General features: G+C 46.5%; 2 protein-coding genes across 2 annotated transcripts; both read right to left on the bottom strand.

The window, feature by feature from the left end:
* Positions 1-13,347: 13,347 nt before the first annotated feature.
* On the bottom strand, positions 13,348-15,641 carry sta (stubarista 40S ribosomal protein SA). Its single transcript, XM_065307737.1, has 4 exons — positions 15,502-15,641; positions 14,864-15,208; positions 14,457-14,683; positions 13,348-14,275 (listed from the first exon to the last, which is right to left on the bottom strand). The coding sequence occupies exons 2-4, from the start codon at positions 15,177-15,179 to the stop codon at positions 13,868-13,870; spliced, it is 951 nt and encodes a 316-aa protein (XP_065163809.1). The 5' UTR covers positions 15,180-15,208; positions 15,502-15,641; the 3' UTR covers positions 13,348-13,867.
* Positions 15,642-15,740: 99 nt separating this feature from the next.
* On the bottom strand, positions 15,741-20,188 carry drk (growth factor receptor-bound protein 2 drk). Its single transcript, XM_065307760.1, has 5 exons — positions 19,654-20,188; positions 19,508-19,605; positions 19,315-19,434; positions 19,069-19,234; positions 15,741-17,026 (listed from the first exon to the last, which is right to left on the bottom strand). The coding sequence occupies exons 1-5, from the start codon at positions 19,729-19,731 to the stop codon at positions 16,844-16,846; spliced, it is 645 nt and encodes a 214-aa protein (XP_065163832.1). The 5' UTR covers positions 19,732-20,188; the 3' UTR covers positions 15,741-16,843.
* Between the last annotated feature and the right edge of the window lie 352 nt (positions 20,189-20,540).

Here is a 20,540-nt window from a genome sequence, read left to right as displayed (position 1 = left end):
GCGGATTCCGGCCTGCGTGTGACATTTTTGTACCGCGGTGAAAGTTAAAGTCAAAGTAAACGCGAGGCGCCTCCGAGGACCCGACGCAATTCGCCGCTTCACTTACCGTGTTATTGGAAAACGAACAACGCACGTCGACGCACGAGGGATCATAAGTCGTACTTAACTGAGCGAATGTGATACCCACCTGAAACAGAAAAAAATGCAATTTCATTAGAAACTACGTACGTAAGTTGCGACGACGGCGCGCGGCGCGAAATTCAGTTGCTGGTGCGTTCGATTGAAACGCGAAATGAAACGATCCGAGGCGACATAAAACGCGACGCGGTACACGCCATAACATCCAATAAATGTCCCGGCCGCAAATTAATGGCGCGCATTTTTATTTCGAAACCTAACTGACTTGTCGCGGTTAATTTACGACGGCGGGGAAATCGCCGGCAGAAAACATTACAATTAATTCGCCGATCGGGATATAATCGAATCTATTTTTATTTATATATCGTCATGTAACGCAGATTGTACCTAATTACCCGCCGGCGAGGAGGTCTGTGATTGCCCTTATGCGTTGCGTCATCGGATCCGCATACGCGTGAATGGATCGACATTTCGGTCGGTGTTCCTGCGGCGAGTCCTTTGTGCGACAGCTGGTGTGCAGCGCGTCGCGAATAATGTGCTCGCATGTGCGCCATGTGCACGCCGATGGAAAAGGCGAGCCAAATCGTGCGTGCAAAGTTTCACATGTTTTGTTTAGGTCGTTGAACTTCAAAAAATAGTCGGAGCGCGGCGAACGCGCATATTTCGGAAACTGGGTTAGATATCGGGCGCTTTTCGCCTGGCGTGCCGAGAACGCCGCCGCCGCCGGCTGCCCAACACCTCCCAGGCGGGCGAGAAACAAATTTACGAGCGGCACAGCATCACCTCCGGTCTGCCATCGAGATGAGATGTGTCGGAAGCAGCTCGCGCCCAGTCCCACTACTCGTATATCTCAAGTGCGCGCATAAATTATGATACGATGCGTTTAATTATCGCGCATTAATTGCTTTAATTGATCGGGAATTACTTGGGCCGATGCGGCCGCCACATCGTAATTCGGATTACCGCGTGCGGTTTATTGACCTCGCGCGCGGCGACTTGACGCATTTTCACATCGTAAAGATTACTCGCCGACGTCGGGGATCCGATTTTGTTGTGGGCGGCGGTTTTTTGTGCGCCGCCATTTGAATAATAAGCGCGGGCTTGTTGTTATTCTAGCGTACAGATAATAGAAACACCGCATGAAAATTCCTGCTGCATCATGCATACTACATCCCGTATTCCACCATCACCCCTCTGAAGATGAAGAAGAAGTCAATACTGATCATTCCAACCACTTCACACGCACAAATTTTTTTGCAAAAATTTTCCTGAAAGTTCTGCACAGTTCCGTATGCGCTGGATATGACTGAATATAGATCGGTAATAGGATAATAATCCTAACCGCAGGATAAGCCGTAACTCATAATTGAACGTCATATGGTTAAATAGTTGATTTATAACACGGGTGGTTCTTAACCACCCGTGTTGTTGCTGCGTGCCCGCCGCGAATGCCTCGCGGTTATAAACTCCTCCTGAGTGCAGAGCGCGCGCGCGCGCGAGCGCATATGAAGTATGAAAAGTACTTATTGTTAGTAGTCAGTCGGTTGTGCCTCGCCGACCCCGGTAATAGCGCCCAAGTTAATAGCAGCGCGCTCCCTGCGCATAAAAACCATGATTACGTTTGTTTGACCAGGCCTCCTGCTCTCGGGCATGGCGCGCTGCTTTCTCCGTGTGTGAAACACTTTTTTTCGGCGGTCAATTAATTAGAATAACAAACGGCCACGAAGTGGATTGGATGCGTCGTCAAGGACCCACACCGGTGGCCGGTGAAATTATTAATATGCTGGCGTATCAATCAGGCCTTGACATTTATTTCCCAAGTTTCGGGGAAAATTACTCAAGCATTTCACTATTATTATATCCGAGCGGCACAGACGGAAGGCCAGCAGCGCGCGCGCGCACAGTGCACGTGTTGTTCGAGTCAAAAGCTCGTTTGCTCCAACAAGGTTAATGTTCGGTTTTCGAGAACGGTCTTGGGCATTTCGGGGACCCGCGTCCCACCGGCGGCCGGACCGGTGTGTGAAAAGTCGATTTGTTTGTTTTCGACTAAATAGCCTACTGACATGAATGACTCAATGCGCTTTCGGCGGCGCATACAGGATGTTTATCTTCGACCCCGGCCTGTAAAACTACTCATAATAGGCGGAGCCAAAGTCAGCGCTACCGAAATAAGGCGTGGTATCAATTTTATTACCCAATCAGAGTGCAGGTCTTCGGGGCGGAGCAAAATTGTCTAGGAATAAGCGATTTCTTCAGTTGGGTGAGGAAGAAGTACGCCACACTCGGTGTAAATTGAATTGTGGTTGCAGACGAGCGTGTCGGAGGCAACAAACAAGGCGACAAGTAAGGCAATTGGGCAATTGGCCGGCGGCGTGATTACGTTCGCGGCGGTTGCATCAAAAAAGTGTCGCGCGGCGCGAAAGCGTCCGCTCCGGTCGCCGGCGAGAGATGCGAAAGCACAATCGAAATGAATGTGACCTTTGTCGTTAAGTTAAAGGGTGAGTCCAAGGTCGGCGGGCGCGCTGCGTTCGGCGTGGCCCGCGGCGCGCTTTGCATATGCAACAATATCCTCCTCCTCGGCGCAGGCACAGGTTTTCACTTACTTATGCAGAGAGGATGATGCGAATTCGTACGCGATGGTCAGTTACACTCATGGGCCATAAATCGCGCGCGAAATTCAATCAAATTCGATCGGCAATGAACCCGACACTTACATAATCGGATGCGTTTTCTATTAGCCGGTTTGAGTGTCAATAAAAGCTCGCCTTAAACGGCGCAGCTATCAATATTTACGGCGAATGGAAATCGATTGTTGCCAGCGGTATTTTTCTCCGGCACGCAAAAATCGAAGATGCAATGAGGTCGCATCATCTTCATCTTCAGCGCGCGGAGAACAATTACACCTTTCCCTCGGTGTGCGCTTAGTTTCGGTGTGTGATTTCTAAATGAGAAAGACGTAAGGTGTTCTTTTTTTAGCGAGAGACGCCGCGCCGTGTTTCGAAACTCCCGTTTCTGCGCGCATTTCCTAAGTCAAAATAGAAAGGTGCTTGCCGCGCGGCGAGCGAGATTGGCGAGAGATTTCGAGTGAGCGAAATTTCTACGTTTATTTGGAATTATTAGCCGCACACCGCATACAGGTGTGTTGTGTGTGCTGTGTGCAGTGTGCGGGAAAGGTTGCCGATTGATTTAACGACGCGCAGCGACACATCCTGGTTGGCGAGGGAAATCGGAAAATTATTTATAGGTAGAGAACATTGAAAATTGAGATGATGAAATGGTGTTTGTAGGTCGTATAAAAGATGTAATTGCACCTCGCTGAATGCACGCGTCGGCAGACCTGTTCGTGCGTATGATTATTAAATGTTTTCTAAAACTTTTCCCATGCATCTTTTCGAAATTTCTTCGTGGTCAATGACTGGATGATGCGCTGCATTGTGCACGGTCGTCGCCGACAAAAAGCGTGCCCCCGCTGGCGCACGCATTTTAATGACAAACACGTACATTTTCGCATGACCTATCCCAACGCATTTCAAATTCACCGCGACGCAACGCGGGCGAGACGAGACAAGACAACCGCGAGCAGCAGCGGCGAGAAACAAAACGTGCGCACCTTCCTCCGAACGTCAAGTCAAAACGTCGTGTGGCCGTCCGGCGCGCGATGGTGCGCATGTATGCGCCTCCACCGCCGTGTGTGCATCAACGGCCACATCAAACATCGGATGGATGCGTGCACCTCGGCCCGGCGGGCATCGCCCATACGTGCATGAATTTTTCGCGCGAGTCGCGTATAATAAGGTGCGCGAGCACGACCGAAGCCCCCAAGGGTTAACAAACCCACCTCTCTCGTCCATTGTCATTTCACTTGCATTTCAACTGTAGCCGCATGTTAGTTGCAAGATTCGGTTAGAGATTTAGGCAGCACACAACATTGTATGGACCACAGAGTCCATACATCGCGATCTTGCGATGGACACAATCCTGTTGTTCGCAGCGCGTCGCGCGGTGCCCGCAGCATAAAGTTTATTGAGTCAGGTCAGTGCCATAAAAACGCATCCTGTGCGGCATTGTATTATTATTGCGCGTTCGCGGCGCGCTCTCGCTCGCTCGGTCGTGGCGTTTTTATTTTTCAATTTGCGCCGGCGAGCCGCGCGCGGACCGCGGCGAGAATAACAATCGCGCCGTTTCGTAAGTGAGTTATTAACGAGCCAGCCCGCCGCGAATGCGAAAATATTATGCGATATTAGCACGCGTAACGAGAGGCGCATCCTGAGCGGCGGCACGCACCTGCACACAATGCGCGCGCGGAATAGAAAACGCCGACATTATGCGTCCATTAATTGCGCGCGGAATAACTTCATCGCGGTGCCGGCGATCGTAAAAAACACACGCAGCACACGGGGGAGATGATTCACGCGGTTTGAAAAAAATAAAAAAATTCGCATGAAGAACAACAACTAAGCATTGACCTGTTACGCGCCGCGCGCACGTTTTCGTATCCGTGCCCTTCACGGGGAAAACACTTTGCATATTTAAAATAAAACACACGTGTGTATACGCGCAAGTATAATTAGTGTGGCGCGCGATTCGCGTAATATTCCGACTCGAAAAACCGTCGCAAACACAGAAATTTTCGCCGATAACCTTGTGAATAAATAGGCGCGCATTAAAATAGGCACCGGCTCACGCATTACTCAATGGATCGTAAAAAATTAACCAAACAACCCGGTACCCTCGAAACCTTAATATTTAAGACCGGACAAATTAGCCCTTACATCACAAAGTGCCTCAAACACGCACCCGACTGTAATACTTCCACCGAAAAAAAAACCACTCACAAACTGGGTGGGCATTTATTATTAGCCAGTTGGCGTGGAATAATTGATGGTGTGCCTTACCTACTGAAGAAGAAAGTAAACACAAACAAATTACCTACTGTGGACTAATTCCCGAGTCAAAATTCGAGTTGACACTCGAGACATTTACATGCGGCGATATCTTGATTTCGTGCGGCTGAGCCTTGAAAAGGTCACAGCGCCGAAAAATCCGAACACAGCGGGCAGAAAACCCGGCGAACAATATCGAATACGCATTTTTTACTTTGACGAAATCGCCGCTGCTCGAATTGTGTGTCAATGTCACGCATGCGACACACTCGCGCACCAGATAATTCCGACAAGATCGAAGTGTACACCTCTACCTACTCAAAAGTTTAAAAAAAAACCATTTACGAAGGTGCGAAATGATTACTTCCTGTTTTTCACGTTTATCTCATAACCCGCGTGTCGCAAATTTGAAGGTACCACTTGAATTCTCAAGTGCTCGTCTCCACACACACACACACACACGATTCGGCGCGGGTTTCGTCAGCGCGGTGACATTTTCTTAAAACATTCTTGACCTTGTCACATCGGCGCGCCGGCGAGGCGTAATTTATGTCAAATGTAACGTAGCGTCGTGTCGGCGTGTCGATTACTTGTGAATTTTACACAGTTCGCGGCCGAAAATCTCTGACGACGCGCCCGATAACACGTTTTATGTGTGCAAGGATGAACACAATTCTTGCCGACCGGCGACACGATACACGACCACTCCGATAAGAGGCTATCAGTATCGCTTATATTATAATACAGAAAATATTATATATCGAGCGTATGCGATACGTAATACGCTTTTTATCAAAATCTATACCTTGCCTTTCTTTACGGCTGCGGCGTCGAAAGTCGAGCGAGGCGAGCACAAATTGTTGTGACAATGCCGCCGCCGTGTGACGCGAAGATCCGCACGCGAAGCCAGCTCCTTTTCGAGGACGTATGCTAATTGTTATCGTGTAAAATAAGCGCTGCGAAAAACGTGCACGACATCCACACGTAAAAAAAATATATACGCGCGTGGTTTGTATTGGCAGCGTGACAAATTTCGACTTAATTTTTATGATTGTTTCGATCAAACCGGGCGATAAAAACGTTGCGAAATCTTCGCGGCGATGCGGTTTTTGTCGCGTGTTACAAGCTGCAACAATGTTTAAAGTGAAAATTTATGAACCAGCTGCCCGTTTTGCCACATTACCGTGGCGCGTTTTCGCCCGGCGCGCGTGATGGAAAATAGAACAATAAGACCGCGAAGCGAGCGGGAAAAAAACAACGACAACAACAAGCTGGGCCTCCTCTCGGCTTCTTCGGCCGGTTGCACCGTAAACTCGCAAGTCTCCGGTCCCTGCAAGCCAACACACACACACGGCGCGAGCGAATCTTTGCTTTTCGTCATCTTTTTGTGCGTTTTGTTGCTTGTTTTGCGCGTCGGGCTGCTACATAATGGCACATTGCAAACGCCGTTGTTCAAAGAAAAACGAACTCTTCGCCCAGGCGAGTCTTCCCCTCGGCGCGCGCGTGTGTGGCGTGCGCGGAATGCGAGGATAGCGTTGCATGTTTCCGGTCATTCCAGTAACGCGAGGGCTGCAAACCTACACAACCCAAAGAGAGTGTTAGATTTCTAGGTTTTGCACCGCGTGAGCTTCCACGCAGTTTCGAATTTTTATGTCGTCTTTTACGCGCGCATAAATCACAAAGTTAATTATATTCCGAAAATTAAAGAGCGGGTAGCGCGCACGTGAAGGTACCCTCCGTGTTTGTTTTGGCCGAATTTCGTCCGGCGCGCGCGCAAAAACACGTTTAATCGACGAATTCCTGCCGCCGACGATTTCGAAACGTCACGGAATGCACGCCAGCGCGCGATTTAAAGAGAAGGTCAGTATGTGGTGCAACGCGCGGCGCGGCTATCTACGGCGACGGCGATGGCTTCGTTATATTGTCCAAGAGTGCACGTTTACCTGACACGCATCGACCTTGAGATGCATTCGATCAGCAGCGCGCCGGCGACTCGTCCGAGTACCGCTAAAATACGCTCTCACACAGCCACAGCAGCCAGAGAGCATGCTGGCCTGCAAGACGTCCGTCCGCGCGTACTCCTCCTCGCCTCCTCACCTTGTGCCCGGGAGAAGAGAGGTTGGTGCAGCCGCGGCGGCAGACACGGTCGGGTCTCGTGCGAATTATGTGTAGGAACGCGTCGCGGGACACGCACACCACCGTGATGAACCGCAATATCGTCGCCGACCAGCTTCTCTTCTCTCGGCCACTCAGCTACACTTTAAGTAAGAGTTAATTCATAACAATGTGCTGCTGCTGCTGCTGCCCGCCGACGAATTCCGCACTTCGCACGGCGAATAAAAGGAAAAGCCCGTTTCTCATAACAGCGCATTCCTGCGGCGCGCTTTTCCACCATGCAAGAATCATTAATAATTTAAAGGTCAATTTCAAGGACTTCCACGTTGGCGCATTGTCATTCATAGTAACCTTTGCGCGCGATTGCAAAACCGCGCGCGGCGTACATGTTACGCCGTCGACGACGGCGCACAAACACAACTAATTCCCCAATAAATATTGATTTCCTTTATTACTCCCGATAAAATCCGAAAGGCGACGATCCGAAAACATCATATCATGCAAAATCGCGCGATTTGGGTACAGTTAATGCTGGGGTTTAAAGCAGATGTACAATTGAATCTCTTCGGGTGTGAATATTTCACTTCCACCAACAATAACAACGATTTCTACTACTAATAAACATGTTTAGACGCACGAAAACGCGTGTGCATCGTAAACACGCGCTCTCCGCTCTCGCGAATGGTAAAAACTAACGAGCTAGTTAGTCAAAACGACTCTTTGGTTGTATGCCAAAGCTTTTAATGACGTGCAAAAAGGCCGGAACGTAAATATAAGTTGAAAATTTTCCATAACTACCCCACACACACACACACACAAAACCCAAATAAAGTTTTGTAAAAGCTGATGAAAAAATCTTCTACGTCGCACACCTTGGATACTTTCTGTGATGTTTTGCAGGCGCAAATATTTTCGTCACTCGTCATAACGAATCGTGCAAACAGCAGCGCAAACAAGCCATAAACGAAATTCGTAACATTCTAACATTGTTCGGCGCGGCGTACTTACTAGACCGAGTTGTGAGTGCAGTTGGAAGTAGTAAAACGAAGGGGGCTCAATATCGAAGCGCGCGCGCGCGCCAACACCGGCTCCTCTTCGCACCAGAGAGAGAGCATGGCGTGTGCGCCTGTTTAGAATTCCTAAATGCGGTGAGGTCAACGCATCGCGTATTAAACAAGAATGCTCACGACGATATAGCAGGCGGCGACGCGATGCTATGGAATAAATGAGTGTCGCACGAAGAAGACGTGTCGCCGTTGCCGCACGCACGCGCACATGAATGCGCACGCATGGTGCATGCATGCGAATTCGTATACATAATCATCCATTATCCTTGAGTACGCATGCGCGCGCAGCTGAGGGCTGTAGTGATACGTTTCGACTGCATAGCGCAAAAGTGTAATATCGAAGGACTCGCGACAACACGACAGGCGCAGGACGGTAGCCCGGTAAGCGCGGCGCGAGACGACGCGCGGGGCATGCATGGGGCGCACGCTGTCGCTGCTGCTGTTGCACACAGGACGAGAACCGCAGCAACGGCAAACCGGGCGGCGCGCGCGAGCAACGGGTCCGCGCGCGCTCGCTCACGCCGCTGCTGCCGGTTCATCGACCGCTGAAAGTGAAAAGAGAGGATGTAGTGAGAGTGTCGGTGTCGTTGTGTGTTTGCCCCGTTGGATGCGGCGCGGCGCGGATGCGTTCGCGTGTGTGTGCCGGTCGCGCGCGACGGCTCCTCTCATTCAGCCGGGCATCGTATAACCCGGCAATGGTTAACCCACTACGCGTCGCCCCGTGTGCACCACACACTCCACTGCACTGCGCGCTCTACGCCAGCCCCGGGGTTAGCATACCAGCTATAAACTTTTCTTCACAAAACTATAATAATAGTATTTTTTCATTGCCCAGGATAAATCTCAGACCTACTTAGACAGGACAGAAGTTAAATTAGGCGTCTTCTTAAAATATTACCGTTTTTTGTGTGTAGATTAATTAAAAGAAAAAAAAAAACGATTTTCTCGCTTCACTGCTTTGTAAAGCTTGCAAAATGCATAATTTAGGACAAAAAAGTATTGCATACACGAGGTAATGAAAAGCTTTTACAAGCTTTTATGCTTTGAGAGCGAAAAAAACGTTTTTCTTTCGCGTTTCGGTATCACAGCAGCGTGTTTTGTTTGTGGGCGAGTCCTCGAAGCGTAATTAATGCGGAAAAAGTCGAGTGGCTAATGGAAGACAAGTCTATTCACCCTGGCTGGATTTCACATTTGGCTAGAAATTGATTTGATTGCGAGTTGGTAATGTGATTAGGTCTGAAAAGTTCTCCCCCGCTTTCAATTATCCTTATGGTCAAGCCGGAGCAAACACAGGAAGGATATGCAAATTGCTGGCGTCAGCATTAATAAGGAAATTCGGCGCAGCGCGTTTATCCTGCTGAACGATTAGCAAGGGGCCTCGACTCTCGCAGCACCAGCAGCAGAGATAATAAAAACACGCGCGCGGCGTGCAAAACAAAAACATTATAATTGAACAAAAACAAAATAATTGAAAATATTAATAAAACGCGCGGTTTTATATGCCTGTGCGAATGACTCTCGCGAGCGGTGTGTGCATCAAGCGCGCGCGTGTTTGTTGCGCCTCCTGCCGCCGCTGACGGGCCCCGGCGATGTTTTCGTGTCGCGCTGCTGCGTGTGCATCGGCGGCAGGGCGAGCGCCGCGCGCCGACCGCTTCGAGTGCGAGTTCTAAATATTATAATAATAGTGGCGATAAGTGAGCAAATAAAAGCGAAGAAAGATGATAAAGTGCATTGACCCGGTAGTGCAAGTGTGTCAGACTATTAGCAGCGTCCAATCGGCGGACGCGCGAAGGATCTTCGGAATCCTGCCGCGCGGAAAACGTTTTTTCCTGCTGGAAATCCTGAAAACCAGCACTTTTTATCCGTTGTCGCTCACAATTCAATTACAACGTGATTATGTAAACGCTGTTCCGGGTGCATTGAAAAAGCTCACTCGCTGCTCGGCGCTCGTAACCTAACTCAATTAAATCAAGTTTAATCTGCGCGCCGCACAATCAGACTTCGAGTGCTTTTCGATCGGGGCGGCTGGCGCGTCCTGCAGCCTGTAATAATCTTATTGCTCCCGTATGCACACACGCACGTAATGGAAGCTCGAGTGCAGTAATGTGGTGTAATGCGATTTAACGAGGAGCTAAACCGTCGCGCGCGCTAAGAATATGAATTTCCTCGACGGAATGGTTTTTTGTTTGTGTGTGGGGATCGTGTTTCGTCAAAAAAAATTATTAACAAGCCAAATAAACGCTTAATCGACTCATGTAGACGAATTCTAAACATAATATCACATGTTATTTGATAACCAAGTTGACTGAAAATAATCGCTGCGTGAATATTTGTTTAAAAATGTTTTAGACTGCTTTTGTCATTGTATTGTGCGGTTTATCTTGCGTGCCCGTGCGTTCCCCAAACAAGAGTATCAAACACTAATTAATTACGCTTCACATTTGTTTCTTTTTCGTTTTTCGGATATTCCTCGAAGCCCACACACGTGATGTCAAACGTCAATATCTAAGTCCCGCGATAATATTCTTCAAACGTTTGAAATATATTAAAATATTAAAAGATTAGCGTATTTTTCCCGAATTAAATAAAATGACTGTGGAAAAATGTAATCCTTTAATAAATATATGAATTTTTTTGCGAGATAATAAAGAGGTCCTTGCCAACAAGATTTTTTTTTGTTGCTAGATCCAAAGATGCAGGATGTTTGTGTGCGTCGACACACATTTCAATCCACACACACAGTTCGACACGATAGTCAAATTATTTTCGAGTAACACGAATCGTTCGGCAGGAATCCTACTGACATGCTTCGCGCGTGTATGTTTCTAATAAATTTTTAAACGGTTGCGCGTCGAGGTGGAGTTGTGAAGTCGGAGTTCGAGTTCGGCGCGGTTTTACGGACAATGAAATCCACATTGTCGCCCGCTCGACGCCGGTGGAATCGTCGTCTATTGAATAATTCCAGCTCAAAGTTTATTAAACCGCATTTTTACGATTGGATATTGCGCGGTGTGTGCGCGATAGTGCCGCACGCGCACTAACTTATTCAAAAGTTGAAACATGCGAGTTGAATAAGTCTTGTTGCGCGTATTGTTCGTTTTTTCTTTCCGCGCGCAGTAATTACATATTTGCATACGCAGATATCTGTGATTTGCGCGCTTATCGGCGGATTTATTAGGTCGTCCTGCTGATTCCCAAGACGACAAGTGCGACCCGCCGACACTGCGCGCATTGCGAGACGAGCGTCTTACCTCGGTGTTGCCTTGGGTCGTATCATACTGGGTCTCGTTGAATCCTTATTAGGGAGGCGCAAATAGTCTTGGTCTCCGAGCAGGAACAGGTCCTTGGATATGATCATGGCTGCTAGATCATGGCACCACAAACGACACTAGCGACCACTTTCGTTTACTCGGGCACCTCCGAGGGCAACTCCTGATTTCCTGCCGGAGCACCTGAACCCCGCCGGTATTTTTTTTTGGCGATTTTTAAATAATTTTTTTTAACCTAATTTAATTTTTCGTGAAATTTTCGATACGCGCACTCACGCACACGCGTCCCCGTGGGTCCTTCCACCCTCGTCCTGCTCGCGGCAGACTTCCGCGCGCGCCTGCTCTCGTCTGCGACGGTTTCGTACTTCAATGCGCTGCGAGAGCTTTCGTGCTCGGCGAACGTCGCGACCCACTCGACCCGCTTACCAGCGTTGACTGAGCCTCCATGCGCGCTGCGCCGTGAGTAAAACCGCGCTGTGAACCGACTGGTTCGTGGTCCTGCCGTCGTCGTCCGCGCTCCGCAGGCGCGATGGTGGCCCCGCGTGTGAGTTCCACACATCATCGTGTGTCTCACTCCCCACAGCCTTCCTCTCTTCTTCTCTTTCACCCAAGAGAACCACGAAAGAAGAGCCCAAACACACCTAGGAGCTCGTGTATCTTCCAAGAAAAGTTATAACATCCTGAAACTAGCAAAACAAAACAAAACTAAAACAAAAAATCGCAAATAAATACCAAAATCACTTTCAAATCACTCGATACATTGAATGAATCGTTAGTGTTTGATGTAACGAAGTGTTAACTTTGAAGAACTAATAAAGTTTGAAGTTTGCTGCGGCCGCAGGGTGCGAAAACGCAATAACATCGCACCTCATTAATGTTGATGCAAAAATGCGCGCACGAGTTGCGCCACGCGTGCGCTGCGTAAACCTCTTTCGAGATAATTTACAATTGGCGCGTTTTACGATGATGGCACGTCTGCGTTCAGCGCTTGCAGAGATTTATTTTCAGCTGGCGCGTTTCGCAAGATTGATTTCCTGCTCTTCGACAGCGCGCCGTCGATCTCGATTTTTCACTCGATCAGTTCCGGCATGTTTCGACTGCGAAAAACAACAAAAATTAACTACAAACATTCGAATACATATTACAAGTGTGGTTTTGCATTTGCAAGAAATATCTGCAGTTCCGGAATGTTTCGCCCGTCGATAAATAATAAATAAAAGCGGCGTGAGTCACGGCGCGCGCGCGCCGCGTTTGAAAACGCGTTCGGTCGGCAAACAAACAACAGCCGCGTCGTCGACGATTTTCCAATTCGAATCGGGCGGGCGATGGAGGATGCGCCGCGCGCCGTTCGCACAAAAAACAAGTTGAACAACATCGATATTTGTTGTGCGCTGCTTGCAACCCGCGACCGCAGTCGCCGCTTTTCGCACTTTCTCATCCTTGTGCAAACAGAGCGGTTTTTTTTTACGGTGACAACGCAAAAAATGTCCTCGAATTTTGATTTGCTTAGTATCAGCGGGAGCTTAGATATAATTGCGCGCTTTATCGGAAGGCATTGAAAGCATGCAAAAGTCAAAGCAGTGGCGCAACCGACGCACAAACTCACAAAAACGAACAAAAGATCGTTAGTTAAATTTCCAAAATTTCAAGAAACCAAAGCGCAAAAACCAACCAATAAGTTTAACACTATGATCTACTTGATACATTTAAATAATACAATTGTTTTCGCTCTTTTTTTTTTTCATGGGCTGCATGATTCTACGCCCCTGTAAAATGTTGAAGGTCGTTTCGTTGTTTGCGCTTGAAATGAGGGATTTTCACGCGTGAGCATTTCCATCGGGCGGTATTTATAGGGATTTAAAACAAAATCCCATCTTGAATAATATATGAATGTAATGCGGCGTCCTCCAAACAGTAACAATAATAAGTATTAAGCGACGGCCGATAAACATGTGTATTACGCACTTACACACGACGAAATTATTATCGCCGAGTTCAATGGCCAAGGAAAATGTTTAATTTTGATTTTAGGCATGGCAATGGAACCTGGCGCACACGATTCTCTCAGATTACACACGGCTGCGCGTACCTATCCTGCGTCGGATGCGTGCGCTTTTTTTAATCTCATTTCGTTTGTTTGTGAGCCGCACGCCGCGTTTAAATTTCCCGCTTGCAGAGTGAATTTCCATAAAATTCCTGCTTCTGCCATAGACAACCCGCAGTGCATATAAACTACAGCAGGAACGCAGGATTAAACGTAAATATATATAACATAATTAAGCGTTAAGGGGCGCTAATCGCAGACTACTTTTCGTCGATGGGGAAATAATACAGAAGTTTTTTCATATTCATGGTTGACTCATGACAAGTCTTTTTCATTTAATCAAAAAATCATTTAAGGCCATGCCTCTGTGTTTGTTGCCCAGTTCTGGGTGGGTTGGGCAGGCGCCGCAGCGACGACGGAAGCCACCGGAGCGGTGCTGGTAGCAGCGTTCGCCGACCATTCGTTCTGAACCTGTACGGCCCAGTCTTCGCTGACAGGGAATGCAGCGTCACCAGTTGGTGCAACCGTTGCGGGTCCCAAGCCGGTGGTCTCATCGGCCCAGTTGTTCTCGGCGTTGGTGTTCCAGTCAGCGGCCTCGGACGCTTCGATTGGCGCCACGGGCGCTTCAGCCTTGGGAGCGGGCAGCTCCTTGGCGGCCTGTTCCTCCTTCTCAGCCTCCTCGGGTTCGCGGTAGAAGAACAAGTCGACCACGACGTCCCATTTCTGCTCACGTGGGATTTCACCACGCAGACGGAGAACCTAAACAAATAAACGCTCGAAAATTAATTTCTGTTTTGAAATTTTAGTGATTTTCACGTTAGAGATGAAAATTTCAGGTGGAAAAATTATTAAAAATCATGGTGTTTGTTCATTGAATGGAACGCTGTTTTTTCATCATTATTTCTTTGAAGTGTTGGTGAATTCTATTGTAGACTCTTACCTCACGAGCCAACAACCACCAGATCAAACCAATGCTGTGCGGCGATTTGTTATTGCATGGAATAGCGATGTCCACGAAACGCAGGGGCGAATCAGTGTTGCACAAGGCAATAACAGGGATGTTCACATACGACGCCTCAGTGATGGGCTGGTGATCGATAGCTGGATCGGTGACGATCAGGAGACGCGGCTCACGGAAAGCCGACTGGATCTGATTGGTAAAGGCACCTGGAACACGAATAATCTAACGTTGATAAACACTATTCCAAACTTAAGCACAAAAAGCACTTTTGGTTATTGCAAATCAGGGAACAAGTTAAAATCATCAAATTCATAGGTTCCTTAGTTCAATTTATCATCATTTTATGCTGGTTTTGGAATTGATAAAACTAAATTTGGTAAACTCACCAGGAGTGAAGCGACCCGCGATAGGAATAGCGCCGGTGTGTGCGGCGAATTTCAAGACAGCACGCTGTCCATAAGACCTGGAGCTGATGACGAAGACATCGGCTGGGTGCTCGATGGCGGCGATGGCGCGTGCAGCCAGAAGAAGCTTCTCCCACGTGCGGCGCAAGTTGATAATGTGTACGCTGTCGGTACGACGTTTGTACACATATTGTTCCATTTGGAAGTTGGCATTTGTGGAGCCAAGATGTGTGCACGCGGCCAACATCTTGGTCACATCATCCTCTTTCAGAGCGAGAATGTCTACGTTTCCCGACATTTTCTCAACGTTTTATGAGTTACGATAACCTGTAACGAAAATAAAACTCTTAATAATATGTAACTAAGTAACCATCATCAGTAAATTCAATTGTTGCATGAACATAGTTCGGATGAAAATACCGCAAACACCAAAAGCATGCATGAACCGGATAGGTTAGAATCAACACAACATTTCTCTTCACTGAGAAACAATATTAAAAACACTTTCCGCGCAGAAATATTCATACACACATGCATTATCGCTATCAAAGCTGAACTTGAAGACATTTTAGACGCGTAAATAGAGCAGATTACAAAGATAATCAAAGATTTGTACTTACGTGAGGCAACGCCAAAGGGAGTTTTCACCAGAAAGACTGACTACGGCTGGCGCTGTCAGCAGGTCGGCTCGTATACAAGCGGTGGGAGACGAAGCAGACGACGATACACGAATTGCCTTGTTTCGGTACATGCAGCGCCATCTACCAACACCACATCGTACTACAACAGAAAACAAACAAACCGCAAAGAACTTCCATTTCTTTACGATTCCGAATTTAAATAAACACGATAGCATGTCTCAGATTAAAATATAATTCATTTATTAATATAGAATCGTCTAAAATAAAATCGTAGCACTTAATAAAATGTATTTCTAGTCGTTAGTATTTACACATTATCATTGATGGAACGCCGTGTCATCGTGGTATTTCTTTTTTTTTTTATAAGAAACGAAACAAAGCGACGAATAATAAAATATAATCAAAGAGCAGAGAAAAACACTTACAATATAAATATATTCGTAGTAATGCCAAAATATATTCTGCCTATACGTTGACGTGATCGCGTTGCGGCCCTCCTCCCCGAAAAAACATTACTAGCGATATTGTTGTGTATAAATATGACTTAAAAATTATTAAATAGTGTATTGTATCGTTAAATATAAGATAAGATAGATGTGGTGTGTGTACTGCTGGCACGTCGATAAACTCTCCGCAGAATACGCTAATTGATCTCCATCCAAACTGAATTCAGAAGAAACCGAAATCAACGAAACGGACAATAAATTGCATTCGCCACGATTAATTAATTACTTGTTACTTATTTACAGAATTTGTCGCAACGCGAGAAACGGGCAATTTGTATGCGCGATTACAAGACGTATCACATAAATATTAATAAAAAAAAAAACACCGTTCTAATATCATCCGATTGATAATAAACATGATGATGAGCTCTATAGAGTAATAAACGTAGTATAGCGATAATAAAAGCAGAAATAAACGCGCGGGCGCGGCGAAGATCCCCCGAAAAATGGCATCGTTTTTCATTTTGTGTGTGTGTGTGTGTGTGCATCCATCGCCCGCTCCCGATTTTGGTAATAAAAGATTCGTTCGTTATTCATAATCAATAATCTGATATCCTTATAGTTAGCATTGTGCACTGATCGTCCATCCACGAGAGAACGTATTTCTCGGTCAGCAACACTAATCTAATATAGGTCTAATTAAAAACGAATTCTATGACGAAGAGAATAAAATAAAAAAAAAACAGAAGGGTTTCAGTTGCTGTTGTTGTTGATGTTGCTGTTGCTGCAGTCGTTCGTGGTCTGGTCTTCTTCGTTCTGCGTTGTCTAATTTTAGTTTGTAGAAATGTGGTGGTCGGTGGTGGTGCCGCCGCCGCTTATAGAATCGGCTGGTGATAGCGGGTGACATAGGTGGCGGGGAAGAGTCCTCGACGGTTGCCGATCTCGCCGTGCCACCAGTGCTGGTCGGTGCGGTCGGTCACGGTGATCACGTCGCCGCGCTTGAACTCCAGCTCGCCGGCTTCTTGCGGCGTGAAGTCGTACATCGCTTGAACTAGATACTATAAAAATGGAAAACACACACGATCAGCATTGCATCACGCTCCGGCAGTATTCGCAGCGCGACATTCACAATCTGGCTGTAATAAACCCTATTAAACGTCGTATTTCCGAGAACAATACAATACTCATTTCGCGCACGAAAACGTGAATAACTCCGGAGTTATTTCGGTGATGGTGATGGATTCGAACATAAACAAGATGTAAACTTCCTCGTTTACTCCGAGTGTACAAGTAATTTCTATAAATATTTGAACTTGCCTAATGAGGCAACCTGCGGGTTTTTTTCTACCAATAACAACATTCTACTTAATCGATAAACATTTCCAACCGAATTCTGTTGTAATTGTTTATCGCAACTGTTTTTCGATTATAAACATGTTGCGTATAAATTTGTTATCAAAACTAGCAATTATGTTATGTAAACATACTTCTTACTTGCATATTTTCAACAATCAAACAATTTCAATAGAAAAACAAGCATTTTCTAGATAATTTCTGGAATATTCCACAGCAAATAATAATTAAAAAAAAGTCTCGATATTAAACCCTAATAAGATTTCTGTTGCATGTTGACAAAATGTAATCAAAGTAAATATTACAGCATGTTGACACAAATTTCTATTCAATTATTCGGCCAAAAACGTGAAAAATGCATAGGTTGAATATTTGTAAAGTTGTTCAATCGATTTTTTACAGCCAGATTGTCCCCCGATAACAATCATATCAAACAGGAACAAACAGTCGCATGTTATTATTGATTTTAGAAGACGCAAGCAGCAAACAAACCCATGAAAACATGTCGCATTCGCAAGGCATTCCGTGTCGACCGTGTCGAGCGCAAAATGAAACCAAAAACAACACAACAAACAAAAACAACTTGCATCAACACCACCGTCGCCGTTGTGTATTATTATTCGGTTAGTTACACGCGTGAATGAATGCCAACCAAGATGCGATTAGTATCGATACGATTAATTAGCATTGAATGAGGAAATAAAATTAATCGTCCAGGTTGCATCTTGCAATCGTTTCGTTTGTGTGTTTGTTTGCGCATTGAAAGCAGCAAATTACAAATTACATGTTTTAGTAGTAGTTTATCGACGTGTAAATGAAATGAAAAATCAAATCAACGACGACAAAAATAAAAAGAAATAACCGATGATATCGTTTTCGGTGTGGATGTGCGCGGAGCTCACATATTCTCTAGCAGCAGCAGCAGCCGAACATTGCGGAACTTTAATTAATAATTAACCTTGAGCTGGAATTTCGCTTTGTTTCGGCGCGCGCGTTAATGCTGCGTATATTTACCGCGCGTTAAATAAATATATATAAATAAATATCAATTGTTGTATATATGCCATTGGTTTGTCGACGTGGATGTGATACGTTGTCGCTGCTAGTCGCATTACATAGATATTATTGTTATCGCGCATTCTTACGTTTGAGATTCATTCTATTTATTGTATCGAATCAGGCAGAGTTTTTCGCCGTTACAGGTCAATGTTAATGAGTTATCGTGATTATATAGTGCGTGAGTTACCCAAAGCCAATACGTGAGCTCCGAGTCAACAAGAAAATGAACGAAAAATTACAAATTAAAAAAACAGAAAAAATGCGAGACGTGAAAATCGTTAAAGTAAATGAAACAAATTATATATATATAAACTAAAATAAAAACTCGCGCCACGACATCAAATTCTGTTTTTATTATTCTACAGACCTTGTTACTTTGTGGGCCATGGCATGGACCTAAAAATGTTTCCTCATTTCAAATCGCTCAACAACAACAACAAAAATCAAACAACCAGTGTGGTTGTGTAGTGACAAACAGAAAGTAAAAAAACGGGAAAAAAAAAACGAAAATCAAACACGATCAACCCACCAAGAGATTGGAGAGAGAATAATTTCGTAGTTTTGTATCAAGGGGGGCTGCTGGATTGATCGCGAGTGGGTAAATTGAATGTAAAACGGAAATTGCGCGTGTTTTTGTTTTTTTTTTGGGGGGGGCGGGCGGACGAAGCGCGACGCTTTAAGTATTTACCTCCTCGGCGACCATGTCCCTCAACCGCACCTCCTGCGAGCGCGACACCGACGCCGTGCGATGGTACTCCACGAGCTCGTTCAGCGAATTGAACTTCACCACCCATAGGAAGAATTTACCCTGTGCATCCCTCAACACCTTGAAGTGCTGCACTCCGTCGGAGCATCTAAAACGGTCACACACGTATGAATTACTCAAGTATCACAGCAACGCATTGAATAACCTTGATGAATCATTGATTCTTACTTGACTGAGAGTGAAAAATCTCCTGGAGATGATTCACTGATCCTGATGAGGAAGGCGCCTTCGTGTTTATTGGCCAGCAGCTTCTCGGCGTCCGCTCGTGTTATCTTACCAAAGTACCAACTAAAACAGGGTGAAAAATGAAGAGTAAAGGTTTGGATGTTGAGGGTTTTAAGCATTTTAAAGCAAACATTACCTATGGTCTTTCATTTCAATGTAATTACTGGGTATGAGGCCTTCTCTGCCATCCAGCTCAGCTCTGTACCAATTCAGATCATCCTCCATATTCAGAATCTACGCAAATTGATTAGTGATGATGAAGTCGAGGTAGGCACCACTCACCTTTAGGACGTGCGACTTCTTGAAGCTGAGCTCGTCGTCGGCCGTCGCGTTGAACTCGTGCTTGGCGACCGCCTCCATTGTGAGTGGATGCGCGTGGAGTCTGCTGCTGCTGGCGTGCACTCGGTGTCTTCTCCGGATGGGCCGCGGCACGGGTCACAGGACCGCACCGCCCGCGAATAGAACGAGCCGCGAATAGCCAGCCGACGCTCGGGAAAAAAACGCTCGCTCGTCGCCCGCCGCGTACGTATCGGGCGCACACACACTCACCACACCAGACTAGGCTAGGGCCGACGATCGTGGGCGGTAATCACGACGACGCGGAGGGCGCGATGGGCACCGGAGATCAGACGATGTGCGCGACACAGAGAAATGGATTATATGCTCGCGGACGACGGGCAGCAGTCCACCGTACACTCCCGTCCAGCACCGCTGAAATCCAACACTGCTGGCGCTGCGTGCGTGCGTGCGAGGAGCTGCGCAATGTGGCTGCGCGAACGCATTCCGTAAGTCCAAATCCGAGCGCACTTCCAAATTCGACGCGCTTTTCTCGCCTTGCGTCACACATCAACCATTTTCATTATCAACCACAGGCGTCCACATCGCACGCTATCTTTTTACGAGTGACGATAACGCGCTCACCTACTAGTTTACCTAGATTTATGCGAAATTTATCGAATCGAACACGCGGCGCTGCGTTACGACAATTAATTACCTGCTAAACAGCGATAATCAGCCGGTCGCTCAACAATTCACCTTCCTATCACTACCTGTAACTGTTTAACACTTTGCAATATTTATAATCGCATAAATAAACAAAGAATCAAAGAATTACTTTCAAAGCGTACACGTGGCGCCATCTAGCGGTGATTTTAACCTCACTCGCAATA

This window comes from Atheta coriaria, unplaced genomic scaffold, assembly GCF_025399875.1.
Source record: "Atheta coriaria isolate IRGN ID8LTWV9N9 unplaced genomic scaffold, Caltech_Dcor_3.1 hic_scaffold_1_pilon, whole genome shotgun sequence".
NCBI classification, from domain to species: domain Eukaryota; kingdom Metazoa; phylum Arthropoda; class Insecta; order Coleoptera; family Staphylinidae; genus Dalotia; species Dalotia coriaria.
The sequence above is the reverse complement of the archived record's forward strand: the minus strand, read 5'-3'. Positions and strand labels throughout refer to the sequence as shown.

Bases quoted from the DNA above. Each gene is read 5' to 3' on its own strand.
- sta (XM_065307737.1), bottom strand. From the start codon at position 15,179: ATGTCGGGAAACGTAGACATTCTCGCTCTGAAAGAGGATGATGTGACC. The intron at 14,684-14,863 runs GTGAGTTTACCA...TTCGTGTTCCAG, and splicing joins CGCGGGTCGCTTCACTCCTG to GTGCCTTTACCAATCAGATC. The intron at 14,276-14,456 runs GTAAGAGTCTAC...TTATTTGTTTAG, and splicing joins GGTGGTTGTTGGCTCGTGAG to GTTCTCCGTCTGCGTGGTGA.
- drk (XM_065307760.1), bottom strand. From the start codon at position 19,731: ATGGAGGCGGTCGCCAAGCACGAGTTCAACGCGACGGCCGACGACGAG. The intron at 19,435-19,507 runs GTAATGTTTGCT...ACCCTGTTTTAG, and splicing joins ATTGAAATGAAAGACCATAG to TTGGTACTTTGGTAAGATAA. The intron at 19,235-19,314 runs GTAAGAATCAAT...TGACCGTTTTAG, and splicing joins GATTTTTCACTCTCAGTCAA to ATGCTCCGACGGAGTGCAGC.